Raw genomic sequence first — 18,441 nt, forward strand, 5'->3', positions numbered from 1 at the left:
TCTCTTTAAGCATCTCACCCGTTACTGTCAATTACATTCAGCAGGGCTTCACTGGGCACCTGTCCTCTGATAAGCACTGTGCTGGGTGTCCGGGGAAGATAAAAGGAAGTGTAAGATGAGTCCATTCCCTCAAGAACCACCTGACAGTCACGTCTCACACGTGGAATAGTTAGACGAGAAGAAACAGGACCACCCGTAGGGACAGGAAATGCTGCAGGCATCAAGGAGAGGGATCTTTGGATGAGCGCTGGAGTGAAGTGTCTGGGGAAAGCTTTGGCAGGGAGGTGACTTTGAGTCGGGGCTCTCTGGACTGGCTAGACAGCCAAAGGACTGTAATGTGGGGGTGGAATTGTGGGACTGTCACTGCAGCTCTTACTGCAACCCCCAAGAGTCCTCATCTTCATTCATCTGAGATGAGCAATATGATGGGGCTTATGAAGAGGACTTATTTTTTATATCTTCATCTCTCTGGGCCCTTCTGAATCCGAGTTTTCCTAAGACCAGTGGATGACTGCTTAAGTATTTCTTTCTCAAGTCTCTGTGTTACAGTCACCTACAATGACTCTTTTGGAGGGCACTTCAAGAGAAAGCATGTAAAAACTTCATAACAGTTTTGGAAAAGAAAAAACAAAACAAAAACAGTTCTGGAGGTGATGGCTGTTGGTGATAACAGGCTGTCCTCTCCTCTCCTATTCATGAATGGACTAAATTCAGGAGATTTTAGTTGACCCTTTGGTGCCAACCAGGATACACAGGCTTGGGAGCCACCAAGGGAGGTGGTAGCCAAAAGAAGGGTGTGGCTAAGGTAGAGAGAGATTCCTCCAGGAGGCAGGAGCCCCAAGACCAGCATGGCCAGGATAAGGTCCCCTCTCGGTGCTGAAGGAACAATTATGACTGTGTTAGGGAGGGGTTATTTTGATTTCAGTTACCTTTGTCCAGAATCCAGGTAAGGGGCAGACTTAGTTTAGCACTAGAGACAGACCCTGCTGTAGGAAGCCCCTACTTCAATAAAGAAGAGAGAATGGAAACAGTTGTAAGGAACTGAAGGTCCAGGACCATGGTGGGAAGGATATTCAGGTGAGCTTATCTAGGGTTACTCTGCAAAAAAGCCCCTTTTTCCTATAGTAGGAGAGTTTGAGCATCTCTAGAACATGGGATGGACATATCTTGGAAATGCCTCACACCTTTTCTTGGTCATTGTCCTGTGAGGAGAGGGGGAGAAACCTTGGCAGTCTCTGCAGAGAATAGCCAGGCATTGTGTTATTTCATTAGCTTGGCTCCCTGCATATGGGGACAGAGTTTACAGAGGAGTGGATTGGCTTGGGTAATACAACCCACACTCCTGGATGGGCTCCCCACATCCCCCAGAACTGGCCTCATCTGGTGTGGACCAGAAGGGCCTGCAATGGGCCAGAATAGTGGGAAGCAGAACGTACAGCCAGCTCTCAGCTCTCTACAAATGGTGGGGAGCACTGGTCCAGATATCTGAAACAACAGATGATCTGAAACTCCTTTATTTTTGGTTTTGAAATACATCACATAATTTCTTTCTACAGCAGATTTTCCTTCCTATGAATCTGTGGCTTATATTATTAAAATAAATTGGCATTTCCCAAGCCCACAAATGGTGGTGAGAGAACAGTTGACTTAGAAGTGTTCTGGGTGGGAGAAAACACTTTTTATGACTAGCAGACCCAGTGTATGTACATTGGCATCCCATGTATGCCCACATGCACACGCGTGTCCACACACACTCACACTCTAGACTGTAATTATTTAGACTCCGAGCTTCAGTATATGGGATATGTTGCCCATGTGGTAACACTGTCAGGCACTGAGTTCCCATTTCCCCTAAGGCTATACTTCTCCATAAGCAGAATCAGGGGTGTGACTTTCACAAAGACCTCCATAGGAAGAGCTGTCACTTCCTGAGCTGGTTTACCCAACCCCTGGCCCACATCTCCAGTTTTTCCTGACACAGACCCTTCAGCCTTCACCAGTTCCCAGGCACCTAATCCCCGTTGGCCAGAGCTTTGGGTTCAGTGTAGGATTAGGACCCAGTTCAAAAGCTGGAGAGTTGAGGGAGCATGTGAATGGGACAGCAGTGTGGTCCAGGGGTCCAAACGTCAGGAGTGCACTTAGGAGACTATCTTATCAGGCACTCAGGAGCACAGCTGGCTCAAAAGCTGCTGCAGAATCTGTGACTGTCCTCTTATCTTTGAGAAGATGCCTTGGTCTTCTGTGTTAATAAGAAATCATCATAAGTAAGCATGAGATCACCAAGCCCCACCAAAATGAAGGCAATAAACTCCTCCAGACCCAGGAGTTGAGGGTCCGACCTTCCCAAGGATAATCTCCCCTGGAGAAGATGTCCCACCCCATTTTCTTGAGCAAAAGAAACACAGGTCAAAAACATATCTTCTCAGTTCTCTTCTCTTTATAAGCCAGCTATAAACCACCCCCCACCCTGTTACAGCATACAGAAAATCTGTTGGGATACCCTGAACTCTGGGACTGTTGCAGATGACCCAGGCAGCTGGCAAGAAGCCTAGGTTCTAAGCAGGACATACTTCTTCCTGCTGCCTTTTATAGACCCATTCCTAGTGAAAATAAGTAAATAGCTGCCCACTCTGCACCATGGGCCAGAGGAGTTATGGAGAGGAGTCATTTTGTGTTCAGTTATCAACATAGTGATTATGTATTTGCTAAGTGCAAGAAGTGACATCATTGAAAATTACATGGGGCTGCTTCCTTTCATGGGATAATTTTAGACACATCCCTGCTAGAAAGTGCTACGGCTCTGCTCCGCCAGCCCAGCTGGAAACCCTTGTGTGCTCTAAGCCCACAGTCGCTCCCCCCACCCCCACCCCTGTTGCTTTTCTCTTCTTCCTGCAGGGATGGAGTGGAGGATGTTGACAGCCAGGGGGATGGGAGCAGCCAGCCAGACACCATCTCCATTGCCTCTAGGACCTCTCAGAACACAGTGGACAGTGACAAGGTAGGACAGTGCCCCAACCTTCCTTCCCCCAAGACTTCTTGTTGGCGTAACCACCCCTGGAGAGTTAACCCCTAGAGGAATTTCTCCCATGGTGGAGCCTGACCTCAGGAGCCAGTGGTCTCTTTGTGCCGGCCAAAGGGGAAGGAGCAGGGCTGGAGGAGGTATGTCACAGCATGGAGATCTTGTCTGAGGGGACAGAAGATTGAGGTGGCCAGCCAGACCTCTCACGTCAAGAGAGTTTAGCAGAACTGGCGAGGGTGGAGAGTGAGTCTGGGTTTCCTCTCCTTCTGAGATGCCTCACCGGCGCTGCCTGGGCTGCTCTGACTTCTGGGAGGCTGGAACTCAGGGAGCTGAGGCTGGGATAGTTTCCAGAGACCTAAATTTAGACCAAGATCAGTGATTTGGGAAATGGCCACAGAGATGCTGGTTGGAAGGGGCCTCCTATCCGAAGGGGCTCTGGTGGAATTGATGCCCTCCTCTGACCAGAGTACTGGGGCTCAGTTCCTGAGGGGCAGAGGACCAGGAAGTGGTATTTGAAGCGGCGTGGAGGGATGTAGTTGTCTCAGGAGAAAACCTGGTCACTTGCTTGCTTACATTTTGGAGCAAGTAAGCAAAAGTTAGGAGCTCTGATGGGGAGCCAAAGAAAGGAGTATGTAGCAAAGACTCAGTGCATTTGCTCAAGCTAGCGGAGGAATTCAGCGGTCTGAATGTGCAGCAGGGACGGGGAAGGTTCTGTCTCTGACCCTACTCTCATTTGCTTACCTCAGGGTCGGAAGAGTTTGAGATGATCATTTTCTGAATACTAGGGATTTTATTAATAAAGGTATGGGTTTACAAGGACCATTTGGCCCTAGTTTCTAGACCTAGTATTTTGGCCTTAGTCCTTCAGCCTCAGGCAACAAGCTGTGTCCTCGCTTCATTTTAGTTTTCTAAGTTAGGGGCATTTTTAAAAGATAATCTGCATTCATTAGGATTTTTCCTAATTTTTTTCTTACTGGGGAAAAAAAAAAAAAGACTATGCCCCCAAACCTCCTAAGATCATGGTGCTAAATCATGCTCTAGACTAGTGTGCAAGGACATGCAAGGTAATTAATTCTATTTGACGTCCTGCCTTCAAGTTTCTAAGCCACTTTTGACTATCAGAGTGGATGGAAAATTGTTTTTTTTCTACTTGTAAAACATACAGAGAAAACTATTTCTGTACTTTCCTTTCTCCTCTGATCTGTTGTTTAGAAATATAACCTAGAGTGTCCTATGAATGAAAGTGTTTATTTTTAAACAGTCAGTGGGTGGTAAGTGAAGTGCATGTTTCCCATGTTCAGACATAGTAGCCTATTAATTCCATGGTCTGGGGGATGCCTCCCTTCCAGCTGCTGCTTTGTCTTCCCCGCGGCCCTTAAACAGACACCTCTGCCAGAGACAGCTGTCTTAGGAAGCCCTCGGCTCCAGCCTTTCCTTGTCCTCTGGCAAGGTGAGTGTGGTTAGAATAGAACGCCTCTGACAGCAGGCATTTCTTTGTTAATGAGGAACCCTGGTACTTACACATTATCCACAAGTAAGGAAACTGACGCCCAGAAAGACTGAGTGACTCGTCTAGAAAATCCTAGTAGTGAGTGGAAAAGCAAGAACCAGAACCCAGGTCTCCCTGATTCACTGTCATGTTTTTCCCTCACTCTTAAAGTCAAGCTTTGAGCTCCCAATGCTAAGATGAACTCAGCTGGCCAGACCTTCTGCACATTCCACAAAAACATCAGTCACATATTCGTGAAAAAGCACCCACCACATGCCAAGCTCTGTGCTGGATACTGTAGAGACATGTGGATGCTTTGTTGAGTGTGAATCCTTATATGTGTAATTTTCGTTTCATGTATGTCTCTATAGCTGGGCTCTTAAGCCCTGATGAGGGCCGGGGTTGTGTCTGTCTGTTTCATGGCTGTACCCTCAGCACACAGCACACATGGATGCTCAGGAAGTACTTGGGGAATGAATGAATGGAGGGGGTAGAGAACTCCGGCATGAAGAGGAAGCTAAAACAGCTGGTCTGAAAGCAGCCAAACATACAAATATTGTATTTTTAAATATGCTGAAGAAGCCTAGAAGTTTCCTTACTTGCAAGCAGAAAGCTGCAGGTAATGTTCCCGGCCTGTTGGGAACATTAACCCTTAATTACCTTCTCAGGCCTTGGGAAACATGGGCAGCGGGTTGGGAGATGAAGAAAGATTCTGTGTTTTGACACAAAACCTGGAAAATTGCTTAGAAATAGTCAGATAAAGGGAGGGCCTGTCTGTGACCTTGCACTGCAGTTAGAATGTTCTTACTCTTCTGGCACTGGGCAGTGAGATCAGGACAGCCAGGTGTCCCCTTGACCTGCCGTGTCCTTCATCAGAGAAACCATTTATTGGTATCTTTGCATCCATAGATGTTATCAACAAAGTTAAATTTCCCCCTATCTGTACCCGAAGACCAGGAAACTGGTCTCCATTGGTTTCCAAGTGGTCAGGTGAACAGACTCTGAAGAAGAGAAAGAGCAAGTGGGTTGATTCAGGTAGGCTGAGCCACATTCAACAGAAGGGCAAACAGGGTGGCTGTGGGGAGAGGATGGGGCAGAGGCACCTCACAGGGATCAGGGTCATTTTATTGGTGAGTTTCTAGGAAAGGCCCCAGTCTTCCTCTTCTAATCCAGAGGAGTGAGAGTCGTAGCACTGTGGGCTGGGTAGATGGTAAATGTAACCACTAAAGGGCCATGACAGTCGACCTTGAGGAGCTGTGGGGCCCCAAGGCCCCTCTGCAATCGCCTTGTGTGTCCTCTGTGCGCTGGGGTGGGGTGGAAGGAGTTTGGACACACCTGGATTCAAATCCCAGCTCTGGCACTCACCCTCTGTGTCACGTTGCCTGAGTTACTGCACCTTAATTCCCCGACCTGGAAAGCAAATACCCATCTCACTGAGTCCTTGGGAAGGTTAAGTAAAATATATTTAGTTGGCATCTATTAGACATTCAGTAAAGGTTAATTTTGCATCCTTATGAGAGGGGAAACAGAAATTTAGACACTGTGAATAAGAGTGCACAATTATTAAGCAGACTGAGTATCTTTGGAGGTTCTTGAGTAGAGTTCTGCCCTCTGGGTCCTTGGTTCATTAACTGTCAGTAGGTTTTTTTCTATATTAGACCTAAGGGGATGGAGCATCAGTTTACTTGTCTGTAATAGAGCAACTTTATTCCTTTTCCCATTTGCTAGCCCTTAGAATCTAAGGCGTAGCTATTTGTAGTTAGCATTGGCTTCTGGCTTATTTTATTATCCAATGGGTTATGGTCCATTACTGCCAGGTATTTCATTTTAATCCTCAGATTGTATCACCTTTGGCCAGTGGTAACCCCTAAGACTTTAGATATTTGAAGACAATTGTCTTTTCTCTTAATCTTCTTTGTTTAGAAGTCCTCCGTTTCTCCAACTATTCCTTGTATTAATGTGTTTTCTGACCCTTCCATATCCTGGTTGCCTTCCTCTGGTTTACTCTAGTGTGTAATGATCTGTATAAAATGGGGCCTCCAGAATGGTATATAGTACATTAGGTGTGATCTAACCGATGCAAATTCATCTCCTTGTTCTAGAGCTACTATGCCTGCCCTCCTCCCTAAGAAGGTTCACCGTGTCTAGTAGGATGTACAGTGCTGGCTCATAAAATCTCCTTGCCTGTTTTCGTGGACTGCCCTTCATTCGGCAGGTGACTTAGTAACCTGAGTGTCAGACTACTTAATATCTATTAGATTTTCTGTTGTTTAGTTCCATCCATAATCCAGTATGTTTTTTTTTTAACATCTTTATTGGAGTATAATTGCTTTACAATGGTGTGTTATTTTCAGTATGTTTTGAATATAAATTATTCTGTCCAGTATGTCAGCTGCATTTCCCAGCATTATTGGCTAAACATACGTTTTGTGGCTTCATCCAAATTCTGGCTAAAAAGACAAGGTTGAGAACAGAAGACCAATGCCCGGCCCCTCCTCATTTCCCACCCAGGTTTTGACACTTGGAACCCTCCTTGTCTGACTCTTCTTTCTAGGAAAGGGAACTCCCCCACTTTTCTCTATAACAGAGAAGCTGGGATTGCTTGTGGTAAATCCTCCCTTGATGAGGAACCAGTCTAATATTATTAATTCTGCATTAAATGCTGACAAAGCCAACATGGGTGCCTCAGTAAATGGCATGAATAAGCTTTCCCCAAAGTTGCTTTTGTTCATCGCTCAAATGGGTCTGCATAATTAGGTTCTACCTTGCCCCTGTCCCATGTAAAAGTGTCATTTTCCTGAAGGCAAATGGATGTGCTTACTTTGCTCTATAGAGATCTGGGTCTGAGCCCCTTCCTATTCTGTCCAGAATATGCTCATACTACTCTGGGCATTCCACCGTAAAGACTCTTTTGCTTATACATGTATTAAGGGATGGAGCTTTGCAACCACACTTCAAAGACATCCAGAATTATAGAATTCTAGTCAAGCAAGGCTGAGTTATGAGGTGGCAGTGAAGAAGTGTCTTGTAGTTGAACACGATGGATGTCTGCTGAATAATTACCAGCTAATGGTACAGAAGCAGCCATCTGGACAGCGACAGTCCCTGTGCATGTATAATATTTGCCATTTAGACTAGGCATGCTGGAGACGTTCCATAAATGCTTATTGAGTTGAACATTACAAACACCTCCTAGTAGGGATGCTCTTCATCCAAAATACACTATGAATTTCTAGACATGTCCATACTGGCTGGAGACAGGGAAATTGAGTTGTGAGTGCTAGTCTCTGCAGAAATTATAAGGGAAAGAACACTGCTGAAACCTCCCAGGGCTGATTGTGATTTTAAGGAGGGATTTCAAAAGCAAGCAAATGTGATCTAAGGTACAAGGTGGGCTGATAATGACAATGTGCTGAAGGGGGACGGGAAATGCCTGGAGAAGCCTGGAGGTTCCAGGATTTAACTCAGAAGTTTTTAAACTCTCGACTGTCAAATCAATATAATGGGTCATGACCAAAATTTTGTTTTACCATGTGGGAAGAAACGCTCTAAAGTCAAAGGATTCCTACAAGGTCACTCACTGCAGTAACGTGATGCCTCTAACAAGGCGCAGGGCAGCCTGGCTGCAGAAGCCTTCTGGGAGTAGACTTCTAAAGAGCCTCACCTGGTTTATCAGAACCTGGTAATCCTGACACGTGCACTCTGGGAGCACAAAGCAGGCCACTAGGTGCAAGGGCTGTAGTCCGAGAGGGTCCAGCCCATGCTTTGGTGAGGTCCCAACCCCTGAGTTGGCCTATGCCATCTCTCTTCGTACATGCTCTGTGTTGAGGGCCCACTTAACTCCACAGCAGGTGTTGCTCTCCATGCTGAGAGTACAGCAGTGAATGAAACAAGGCCCTGCCATCCTTTGGCTTATTGTCTTATAAGGAGGAAAGGTAAATAACCAGAAAGAGAAAGGATGGCATCCCTAGTCTTCTGCTAATAGCATCAGAGATAAAAGGCTTCTAGGTTTTCTTGTAAGAAAAAGTGAGCTAATGCTGCAATTGGAAGAACTCAAATTAAATGTAAGAAATTAGTTTCCTTGTAAGGATTAGTGTTGATCGGGGGACAGATGACGGAGGGGAAAAAATAGAATCTCTTCATTTAAATGGGCTCATAAATAGAAAAACCCTCCAGAGAATAAGGATGGATATAGAGCTTCTTGGGAGGAAGGAGAGCAAACTGGGTCCCATTCCCTAGAAGCAGAGTCTGAGACCGTGATTCCTATGCATGTAGTTTATTAAGGGTGTGCTTTCAGGAAAAGGGGCAAGAAACAGGGGCCATTGCAGAAGGATCTAAAGCAAATGTGCATGTGGCTTCAGCTGGAGTCTAGCTCAGTCTGATCCCTCCTGGACCTGGAGCATGAATTGCACCCAGAGTTTGCCCCACCTTCGGGCAAGGGGCCTGGCCTTTTGTGATAGCTGTGAGCTGTTAGCAGCCAACATGCACAAGAGCTGGGGCATGGGAACCGCAGCAGGAAAGAGGATCTGAGTGGGCTGCAAAGGTGTCTGCTGCACAGAGGAAGGGGATGGGTTTGGGGACCAGGCATGGATTCAGTCCCTGGTTGTTCACCAGCTGCAGGACCTTGAGTGGGTCATTTAATCATTTCATGCCTCAGTCTCCAAGTCTGTACAGTGAAGGCAATGGTTTCAGCTTCCTGGGATTTTGAAGGACTAGCCAAGATCCTGTGTGAAAGAGGGTGTGAAGCAGAGGAGACATGCGGTGGGTAGGTCGCTGTCCGGGTGACTGTAGGCAACTGGCATGAGAGAAAATAGACAGCATGCTCCCTGGAGTTTTAAGGGCCTACAGATCACTGGCTTTCGCCACTAAGGAGAAAAACCAAACATCTGGAAATGTGGAGACTCAACAGTGTTAGGACTAATAAAAATCCTATCAGTTCACACGATGTAATATTTTTCACTTAACAAATTCTTAAAAACCATCAAGATGATACAACACACCAGCAGGATATAACTTGTTATAAAGAGAAAAATGGATTATGAGCCATATCCCTAGATTTTTTGTGTGTGTATAATATACACAATTTCATGATATGTTTGGGTGAATGACCTCTATTTTGTTGCTACTATTTTAGTTATATTAGATTAAATAAAATTATAAAAGAAGACATGCTTTTTTTAACTCCCATATCTGTGTTAATACAGAAGAAGGTATAAATAACCCAAAACAGTAGCTAATAGATACATTATAAAATATATTGCAACATATGATTTGGTATTTGAGAGAACACAGAGAGACCACTGGTACGTTTTCTAGTTGGAGAAAAACCAGAGTTTTTGTTTTGTTTGTTTGGTTGGTTGGTTGGTTTTGTTTTGAATTTACCTTCAGATATATCCAAATAAGAGAGCGTAATCCAAATCTACTAAAAATGTATCCAAAAGAATTTAATGGACAACTCAGCACATACGTAAGGAAGTACTTGACCTTAAAAATAAATGTATGAGATAATAAAAAAATAAAGTTATTGATCATCATTTAAAAAAAAATCAAGATGGGCCCCCCAAGGTTGAATCTCCGGAATGAGATTGTGACAGCGTGTGACATTTAGCCGTGGGGCCTGAGCAAGTGACCCATCTGCTGGAGATCCAGCCTATTAAGTGCACTGTGTTAAAAGCTAGAAAAAGAAAACGTGATGTGTCTCCAGGAGAGAGTCCTCAGCACTTCTGTTACTCTGCCCTTTGTCTCAGCGCCCTAAAATGTTTCTTAGTGGGAGAGGTTTATACCTCCCATCTAGGAACAAAGCACATTCTAATCCTTAAATAAATACCTTTGAAGAGTATATAATTGTACTCCTCGTTCCCGGGAGTGGATATATCTGAAACGTAAACTTGGACTTCACAAACTGTAATCTTGAGTCTCAGTCGTACCCCACGTCTAACAGTACAGTGGGTTGGAGTTGCTGTATGAATCCCAGGTAGAGGCATTCTGATTTTCTCAAGAACTTGGTAGTCACTCCAAAGTAGGAAAAATGCCATCTCCACTTTAAAGTTTTAAACCCAAATTATGATTTTTTTTTTTTTTTTTTTTTTAGTTTTCTGAATAATCCAAGTTCAGGACTAGGTTTGAAAATAACTTTTTTTCCTAGTGTGGTCCCTTTGTTACTTTGATCCATGGTGGGCGGGAGAGATGGCAGCAGGGAGCAACAAAAAGCAGAGGATTCCCCGGTCCTCCTCTCTGTGGCTTCTCTGTCACCTCCCAGAAGCCCAAATCCATCCTCTCCTGAGCAACATTCAACACAGGACAAATGTGCTGGCTTTTCAGAACGAGTGTTTAAAGTGCAAGGAGTTGAGGTCACCTGTTTTCCTCTAAATGAAAAGTTGCTCAAATAAATGACTGGCTTCCAGCATCACACACAGCCCAACAGTGTGAAAGACACAACTGAGGTTCATGGGGCAAAACCTCTCATGATAGCATTATTTTACTTAATATTTGACTTACACTCCAGAGCTTGAAAACCTCCCTGGAGAGGCCCACCTTTAACGTTACCAATCAGCTGAAAAAGCAAATAAGCTTCATAACACACAGCAGCCGATGGACAGTTTGCTGCACACAGGCAGATCACAGGAAACCCCAGAGCACCGCGCCGCACAAATCTCTTGGTTTCTAGTGGCAGCATTGTGCAAGTATATGTTCCAGAAATAAGGAAATTGCAGAAGGTGATTTGCCAGTAGATTAGATCTCTGTGTGATAGCTGCAGGGGTGGCCAGAGGCCAGATTTGACTTGGGGTAAGTTTGGAATTTGGAAGCATAGAAGCTCAGGGAAGAATGGAACCTGAGAGATCCTCTAGCGCTCTGTCTCCATCCTGTTTAAAGGGAACAAAGTGACTTGCTCAGAGTCACAAAGCCAGTTCATGGCAGACCTCAGACTCAAACCCAAGTCACTCTCCTGCCTGTTCAATGGGATTAAAAACATAGTACTTTTGTAGTAACCCTGATAGTTCAGCTTCCAGAACTTTGTAGCAAAAAGCAAACACAGTTGTTACTGGCTTCTTCTCCAGCTGCCTCTATACTATCCCGCCCCAGCCCCAGCAAATCCACAGCAAAGTAAATTACAAAGAGGTTCTGTAGGCCAGTCCAGTGTCTCCAGGGTTGGCATATGGCAAACGGGAAAGATACCTTCCAAGTATTAATGCCTGTCACAGAGTCTTTGATAGCAAGTACTTGTGACTCATATAGTGGCCTTGGTGGGAGTGTGATTCTGCCCCAGAAGAGTCTTCAGACCTCTCAAGGCAAATTCCCCGTCAGGCTCTGAGAGCTGGCAGGAGGCACTGCGGCAAGGCTGACCCCTGCCTCCAAGCTGCATGGGGCAGTGAGTCTCCAGAACCAGCTCAGCCCTGCCGCAGCCCAGCACAAATCTGAATTCTGTTTCTAAAAATTTTGGTGGAAGGAGAAAGCAAATCTGAGATCAAGCCAAGATGTGAAAGTGGATTAGCTGGCGACAGTCCAAGGCAAACAAGACCCAAGTGAGTACGCTGCTGGCCGGACACACTGGGGAGGAGGGGCCCGAAATGGGGAGATGGCACGTCTGGGGAGGGGGGCGGGGGCCAGCTTGGAGGCTGCGGGCAGAGAGAGAAGTGGCAGCTCTCAGGGCGAGGGTTTTACTGGAGTATTCTGCACAGACTTCTTGGCATATCACTTACCCCACTACCCTTTTTTCCTTCTGTGTGAGTTAAAAAGATCTTTTAGTGAAGAACAAGATGACTGAATCTACCTTCTTAAAGCCACTGGTAAGAGGGAAACAGGTTGTAGGAAATACTGTTCTTAAAAAGTTGTGCTCCTGGATGACTAAGAGTGACACCAGGAGTTTTGGTATCTGCAGGCAACCTCTCCCTGTGGGTGCGAAAATTAACTCTTTTAGAAATTTCAAGCAGAAGTGTTGCTAGAAATGAACGTCTAGAGCCAAAGCACTGAGATGAGCGTGGATGGGGCGGGCGAAGGTGGCTTTGCAGTGGTGGCTCTGCTTTAGCTGAGCTGCCTTCCCCCATGCGTGCTGTGCTGTCAAACATGACATGTTTTCTGTGGCCATAACATAGGAGTCTTGAGAAAAGCCTGTTTGATAGACAAGTGGATAAATAGTATCCTGTTTCTTTATCTTGACCTTAGATTGAAAATGCTTGTTTGGGTTTTACCTGCCTGGAAGCTTAGCTTCACTTCCTCACTGCTGATGGCTACTGGCAACCTGTCTGCCATGACTAGTGGGATGTGGTGGACACTGGATGGGGATGGGGAGATCTAAGCATTTGAGGCATTGGGGTGAGATGATGTGATCCTAGTGCCAGAAAATAGGGTCTTGTCAAGAAAAACATGTTTGCCTGTCCTCCGTGGTGGCCTTCCACTAGGAACCACAGTGAAGATGGGACTTTGGCTCAGGGTCTCTCCCCGGGTGCCAAGTAGCAAATGCCCACCAAGGGGAGCAGCCTGCCTCTGCCCTGATAGCTCTTCCTGTTGAGAGAAAACTGCTGGAAGATGCAGAACTGTGAAGACTGACCCATTCCAGGTGTCTACTCCCTGGTTTCAACCAGACCCTTCCCTCTGCTAATCAGTCTTTCCATTCTTCTGCCGCCATGTTCCACACGGGTCTGGCTCTGGTTGTGTTGGAGCAGTCACTGCCTTGTTTCAGAGCTGATAGTCAAGGTTCCAGCTTCCCCATATGTAAGGGCTTAGAGTTGAGTCTTCCAAGTTCAGAATGTTTATCTACTGTCATTATTATTATTATTAATGCTCTAATTGGTTCTGTTTAAAATTGCTGATTGCAGAGACATGTATACATTGATTAGAAGTTCAGGAGAGCTGTTCCTCTAATCTTCATGGCCCCTGCTGATGCTGGCTGTGAGATGCTTACTGAATGCTCCCATAAGCATTGCTCTCTGCATCATATGCAAGGGCTTATACTCCTCTCTGAACTTCATGATGTACTGAAGGGAAAAATAAATAAATAAATAACAGGTTCTGTATTTTTCTCTCTGTCTCCTGTCTCCTGCTAGCTGGTGTCCTTTCAGCTGCAGGAATGGGGTTTAAAAAGTTTCACTTACTCTTTGCTGTTACTCACTTACACATGGATGACAGTCTGACTTAGTGAGCACTAGAGGATATTAAAAATTCATTACCTTTTCTTTGCCTCATGATTTTTTTTAAATTTTTTAAATTTTTTGGCCACACTGCACAGCGTGTGGAATCTTAGTTCCCCGATCAGGGATTGAACCCGCACCCACTGCATCATAAGTGCGGAGTCTTAACCACTGGATCGCCAGGGAAGTCCTCTTTTCCTCATGATTTTAATGTATGCTATCTTTTTATCTCATTGATTAATTTATCAAGCATTTTTGAGCTCCTACTGTCCGGCAGGTGCTATTGTAAACACAGAGGATAAGACAGTGAACAAAACAGACAAAGCACCTTGGTGGCCTGCTTAGACCTTTCTCTTTTGTGCTGATATGAACTTAAATATGCTCAATTTTGAGGTATTTGGAATGCCTTGCAACTTACTTCTATTTTTTTGTATGTCTCTGTGACTGACACCATTGCAGCTTTTATCTTAAAAGAATTTAGCAATTCTTTTAAAAAGATTATTTGGGAGTTCTTGAAAGTAGTCCCCCAATTTTTAATTTCCTGAATTAAAACCAGAAATCAAACCAGAGTGTTAGATTTCCCGCCGCTATCATCTTTGAGCTGTGGTTGCCGTCAGCAGATTCCTGTTTAGGGAAGGTTACCTTCATGGCAGGTAGACATTCCAGATGAGGAGAAAAGATCAGGAAGTATTCACATAGCTCCCAAATATTAAAGTTACTTCTATCTCATATAACAGGAATATCAAAGGAAAATTGTTCTTTTAAAAAGTTCTTTTTAAACTGTTATGATGATGATGATGATGATGAAGGATGTGAGGGGATGAGGAGTGGGGAATAGTTTGTTAAATGGAGTTACTTCAAATTTTAGAATCTGAAATTTGTAATACAGAGTCTAACTTATCTGATGTCCCTACCCCACTTCACCCCACAACCTCTCAAAACAAGAACCGTCACAATTTTTATGCCTCTTTACATAACGGGCTATTAAGAACCTTTATTGTACTTGTGAAAATTTTATTGAGAACTCCTCAAAGAGAAAGATTTTTAGGATATGTTCTCTACCATTAGATTTAAGACAGTACTTCTAACAGGGACATAGACCAAGCCGCTAGATCGGTTATGTTATTTAGAGGGCAAATAAGTAGGCACTACCATTAACACCTGGTCAAGCAGAAAAATCTGTTAACAGAGAAGAATGAAATTAGCTAGGCAAAAATGGAAAATTATTACAAATATTTTGGTACACTGAATTCATTCTTTTATTCAACAGAATTTTATTGAGTGTCCACTGGTGACCAGATACCATGGAGATTCAGGATATATAAGAACAACCTCTGTCCTTGTCCCAGAGTTTTCTGAGTTCATATCCCCCAGGGGTCTTACTATGTGATGCCAAATAGGGTGACTATATAGGTGTTACTTGTATTTAAGGAAGGAGAGTTGTACTTAGCACTTCCTTTATGCCAGTTGCTGAGCGAGGCATCAGAGAAACTAGGAAGATGAATGTTAGGTGAGATACATACTTGCCACACATATACTACATTTTGTAACAGAAGGATACCCACTTTGAACAACAAACAGCCTGGGAGCCGGGGAAGGCTTTTTATACCCGAAGTGAAATCTGAGCTTGGCCTTGAAGTTCATCTTCCTTCTATTTCTCCTCCTTGGTATCAGTTTTGATCCCAGAATAATTATTCTAATCATGGACAGTCTGTAAAAGAGCAATGCTACTGATACATCCGTATCAAAAGAAGTATTTTCTTTTGATGTGGAATTAGGCTTTTTTTTTAATGGCCTGTTAGCTCTGATGGGAACTATTCAAAAGTCCCCTTAGAATTTTTACCAAAACTTTCTTATTGTTCCTCATAATAATATAATTAAACCTGTTTTTCCTTAAGCATATGCACTGAAGATTTTTTAAAAGAACTTTTGAAGCAATAATACATAAACATGATTTAAAATGTGGGTATTTTTCTAGAGAGATTATTTTAAAATATAAAAGGTCATACTTAATTATTCTTTTTAAAAAATGTTTAAATAAGTAATAGCATATGATAAGTACTGTTTTATACTTTTTTCCTTGTAACAAATCTGGGTAATTTCATAGCAGGACATGTAGAGCTGCATCATTCTTTTTGATGGCTACACAGTATTCCATACTTAGAGTACCATAATTCATTTGACTAGTCTTCTATTGATGGGTGTATGGGATGTTTCTAATCTTTTACCATTACAGACAGGTCTGTAATTCTTGTACAGATACAGTTTCTCACACTTGTCGGTCATGAGTATATTAACAGGATAGCTTCCTAGAAGTAGAATATGCATTTAAAAATGTTGATAGGCATTGTTAGATCACCCCCTACAGAAGCTGGACCAAACTATACTCTCTCCAGCTGAGTATGAGTGTCAGTTTCCCCAGTCTTGCAATCTAGTATATCTTCAATATTTTTTATCTTTTCCAATCTGGTATCAGATACTTTAAAATAATCCTTACTCATTATTTCTCTTGTATATATTTTGTTTAGCTGATAATATTGCAACTATATTATTTTCCGAAATATATTTGAAATGTGCAGTATTTAACTTATACTATTACCTAATGAGAGTTATGGGCTTGTCTGATTAATTAGCTGTTATTTTTACTCTTATTTCTATGGATGAAATGCATTCCTAATCAGAAACATCTGGTTTGCATTAACCTTTTTTAAAAATTTATTAATGTAAAATATATATGCTGAAAATGCATCAAAAAGTACTAAACATGTGAATGGATAATTATAAAGTGAACATGTATGTAATAACCATGCAGTTCATGAGAGCAGGACATTGCCAGCTTTCCAGAAGCCCCCTGTGTCCCCCTCCCTGGTCACAACCCTGTCTTCTTCCCTAGAGGTAACCATTCTCCTGACATTCATAATAATACTGTCCTTACTTTTCTTTATTATTTTGCCTCCTATGTATGTGTCCCTAAACAATATAGTTTCAATGCGGCTGTTTTTAAATTTATATGGCTAGATCGTACTGTGTGTGTGTCTTCTCTCACTCAACACTCATTTTTATGGAATTCATCCATGCTGATGTGTGTAGTTTTTCACTCATTTTCACTGTTGTATAATATACCATTGTGTGAATATACCACAATTTATTTATCCATTCTGCACATGGGATGTTTGGGGCTGCTGTGAACAATACTGCTATGAATATTCTTCTGTATGTATCCTTGTACACATGTACTTGAGTTTCTCTAGGGTGTAAAGGTAGGAGTGAAATTTCTAGGTGAAAAAAAAAGGAAATTGCTAGGTAATAGGAGATATATATATATATGTCTTCAACTTAACTAGATGGTGTAATCTATTTTTCAAAATGCGGATACCAGATTTCCACTCCTACCAGTATCTGTGAGATTTTTCTGTTACACTACATCCTTGAGTATACTTGATATGCCGGACTTCAAAATTTTTGCGGATCTGATGGGTATGTAGTAATATCTGCTTATGGTTTTAATTTGCGTTCCCCTAATTACTAATGAGGTTGAAGCCTTTCCATATCTTATTGGGCCTTTGGATTTTCTCCTTTACAAAGGCTTGTTCAAGCCTTTGCCTAGTTGTGAGTTGTCTGGTTTTTTCTTATGCATTTTTAGGATTTCTTTATATATTCTAGATATTAGTCCTTTGTTGATTATACACGTTGTAAGTATCTGCTATCATTCTGTGGCTAGTCTTTTCCCTCTCTTTATTGTGTCTTGAAAAACATCTAATTTGACATTTTGAAGGCAGTACGTTTGTAAGTTAAAGACTTATATGATGGGACATAATGAGACATTTCTTACATTTAGTCCTTTAAAATAACAGTTTATCATTTGTTTCTCCACATAATAGTGTACCACCATGGAAACTTTATATATAATGTAGGTTTCTGTCAATCTCTAAGTTTACCCCTGTTTTTTTCTTTTTTTTAATATTTATTTATTTGGTTACACCGGGTCTTAGTTGCAGCAGGCGGGCTCCTTAGTTGCAGCTCGTGGGCTCCTCAGTTGTGGCATGTGAACTTCTTAGTTGTGGCATGCATGTGGGATCTAGTTCCCTGACCAGGGATCAAACCCAGGACCCCTGCATTGGAAGCACGGAGTCTTAACCACTGCGCCACCAGGGAAGTCCCTACCCCTGTTTTAATAAAAGAATAAGAACTAGTTGACTTTTTTCAAGGTATCTGTTGCATTTTACTCTATATATTATGTGACAGGTAATACAGTTAAAGCGATGAAATGTATTAGAAAAAAAGGATAAGTCCATTGGATTTGGAACTCAATTGTCTGACAAACAGATCCAAGACCCAGGAAGGAAATCTTTACACAGCAAAACTAAGCATCTATGCTCACAGGAAAGCCTCTCCAATCCTAATTTTATATGTACTGCTTACCATCTCTGTCATCTAGTTACTTAGCCCCTAAGAAAATTAGAAGAGGAGAAAGTTACTTTTATATAGACACACTAATAGCCACGAAGGCTGAGCTATTGACAGCAAGAGAGGAAGCAGAAAAGCTATGAAAGCAAAAGCTGAAGGAGGAAATAAAACTCCAGCAGTTGGGTTCTATTTAGTGAAGGTACCAAGAGTGCTATATGACCTGGCATGTCTTACAACATCCTTTGTATTTTGTACTACACCATAACTATTACTCATGTTGGTTTGTGTAATTGTCAACAGATGGGGAAATTATGTTCAGTGTACTTTGCTTTTTAAGAAGTCAGAGATGTAAAGATATTCATAAAAAGATTTAAATGGGGAGGAAAAGGTGGTGTTGC

At 42.9% G+C, this 18,441-nt stretch overlaps 1 protein-coding gene across 10 annotated transcripts in view; it reads left to right on the forward strand.

Annotated features, from left to right (window-relative positions):
• Positions 1-18,441, forward strand: part of KALRN (kalirin RhoGEF kinase) — a 653,671-nt gene that overhangs the window by 442,055 nt on the left and 193,175 nt on the right. For all 10 annotated transcript variants that reach the window (XM_061194271.1, XM_061194272.1, XM_061194273.1 and 7 more), the window contains one exon: positions 2,896-2,998. In XM_061194271.1, the coding sequence (XP_061050254.1) occupies positions 2,896-2,998 (103 nt within the window). The remainder of the gene's footprint in view (positions 1-2,895; positions 2,999-18,441) is intronic.

The sequence above is a fragment of the Eubalaena glacialis genome, chromosome 6 (genome assembly GCF_028564815.1).
Source record: "Eubalaena glacialis isolate mEubGla1 chromosome 6, mEubGla1.1.hap2.+ XY, whole genome shotgun sequence".
In the NCBI taxonomy this organism is placed as follows: Eukaryota; Metazoa; Chordata; class Mammalia; order Artiodactyla; family Balaenidae; genus Eubalaena; species Eubalaena glacialis.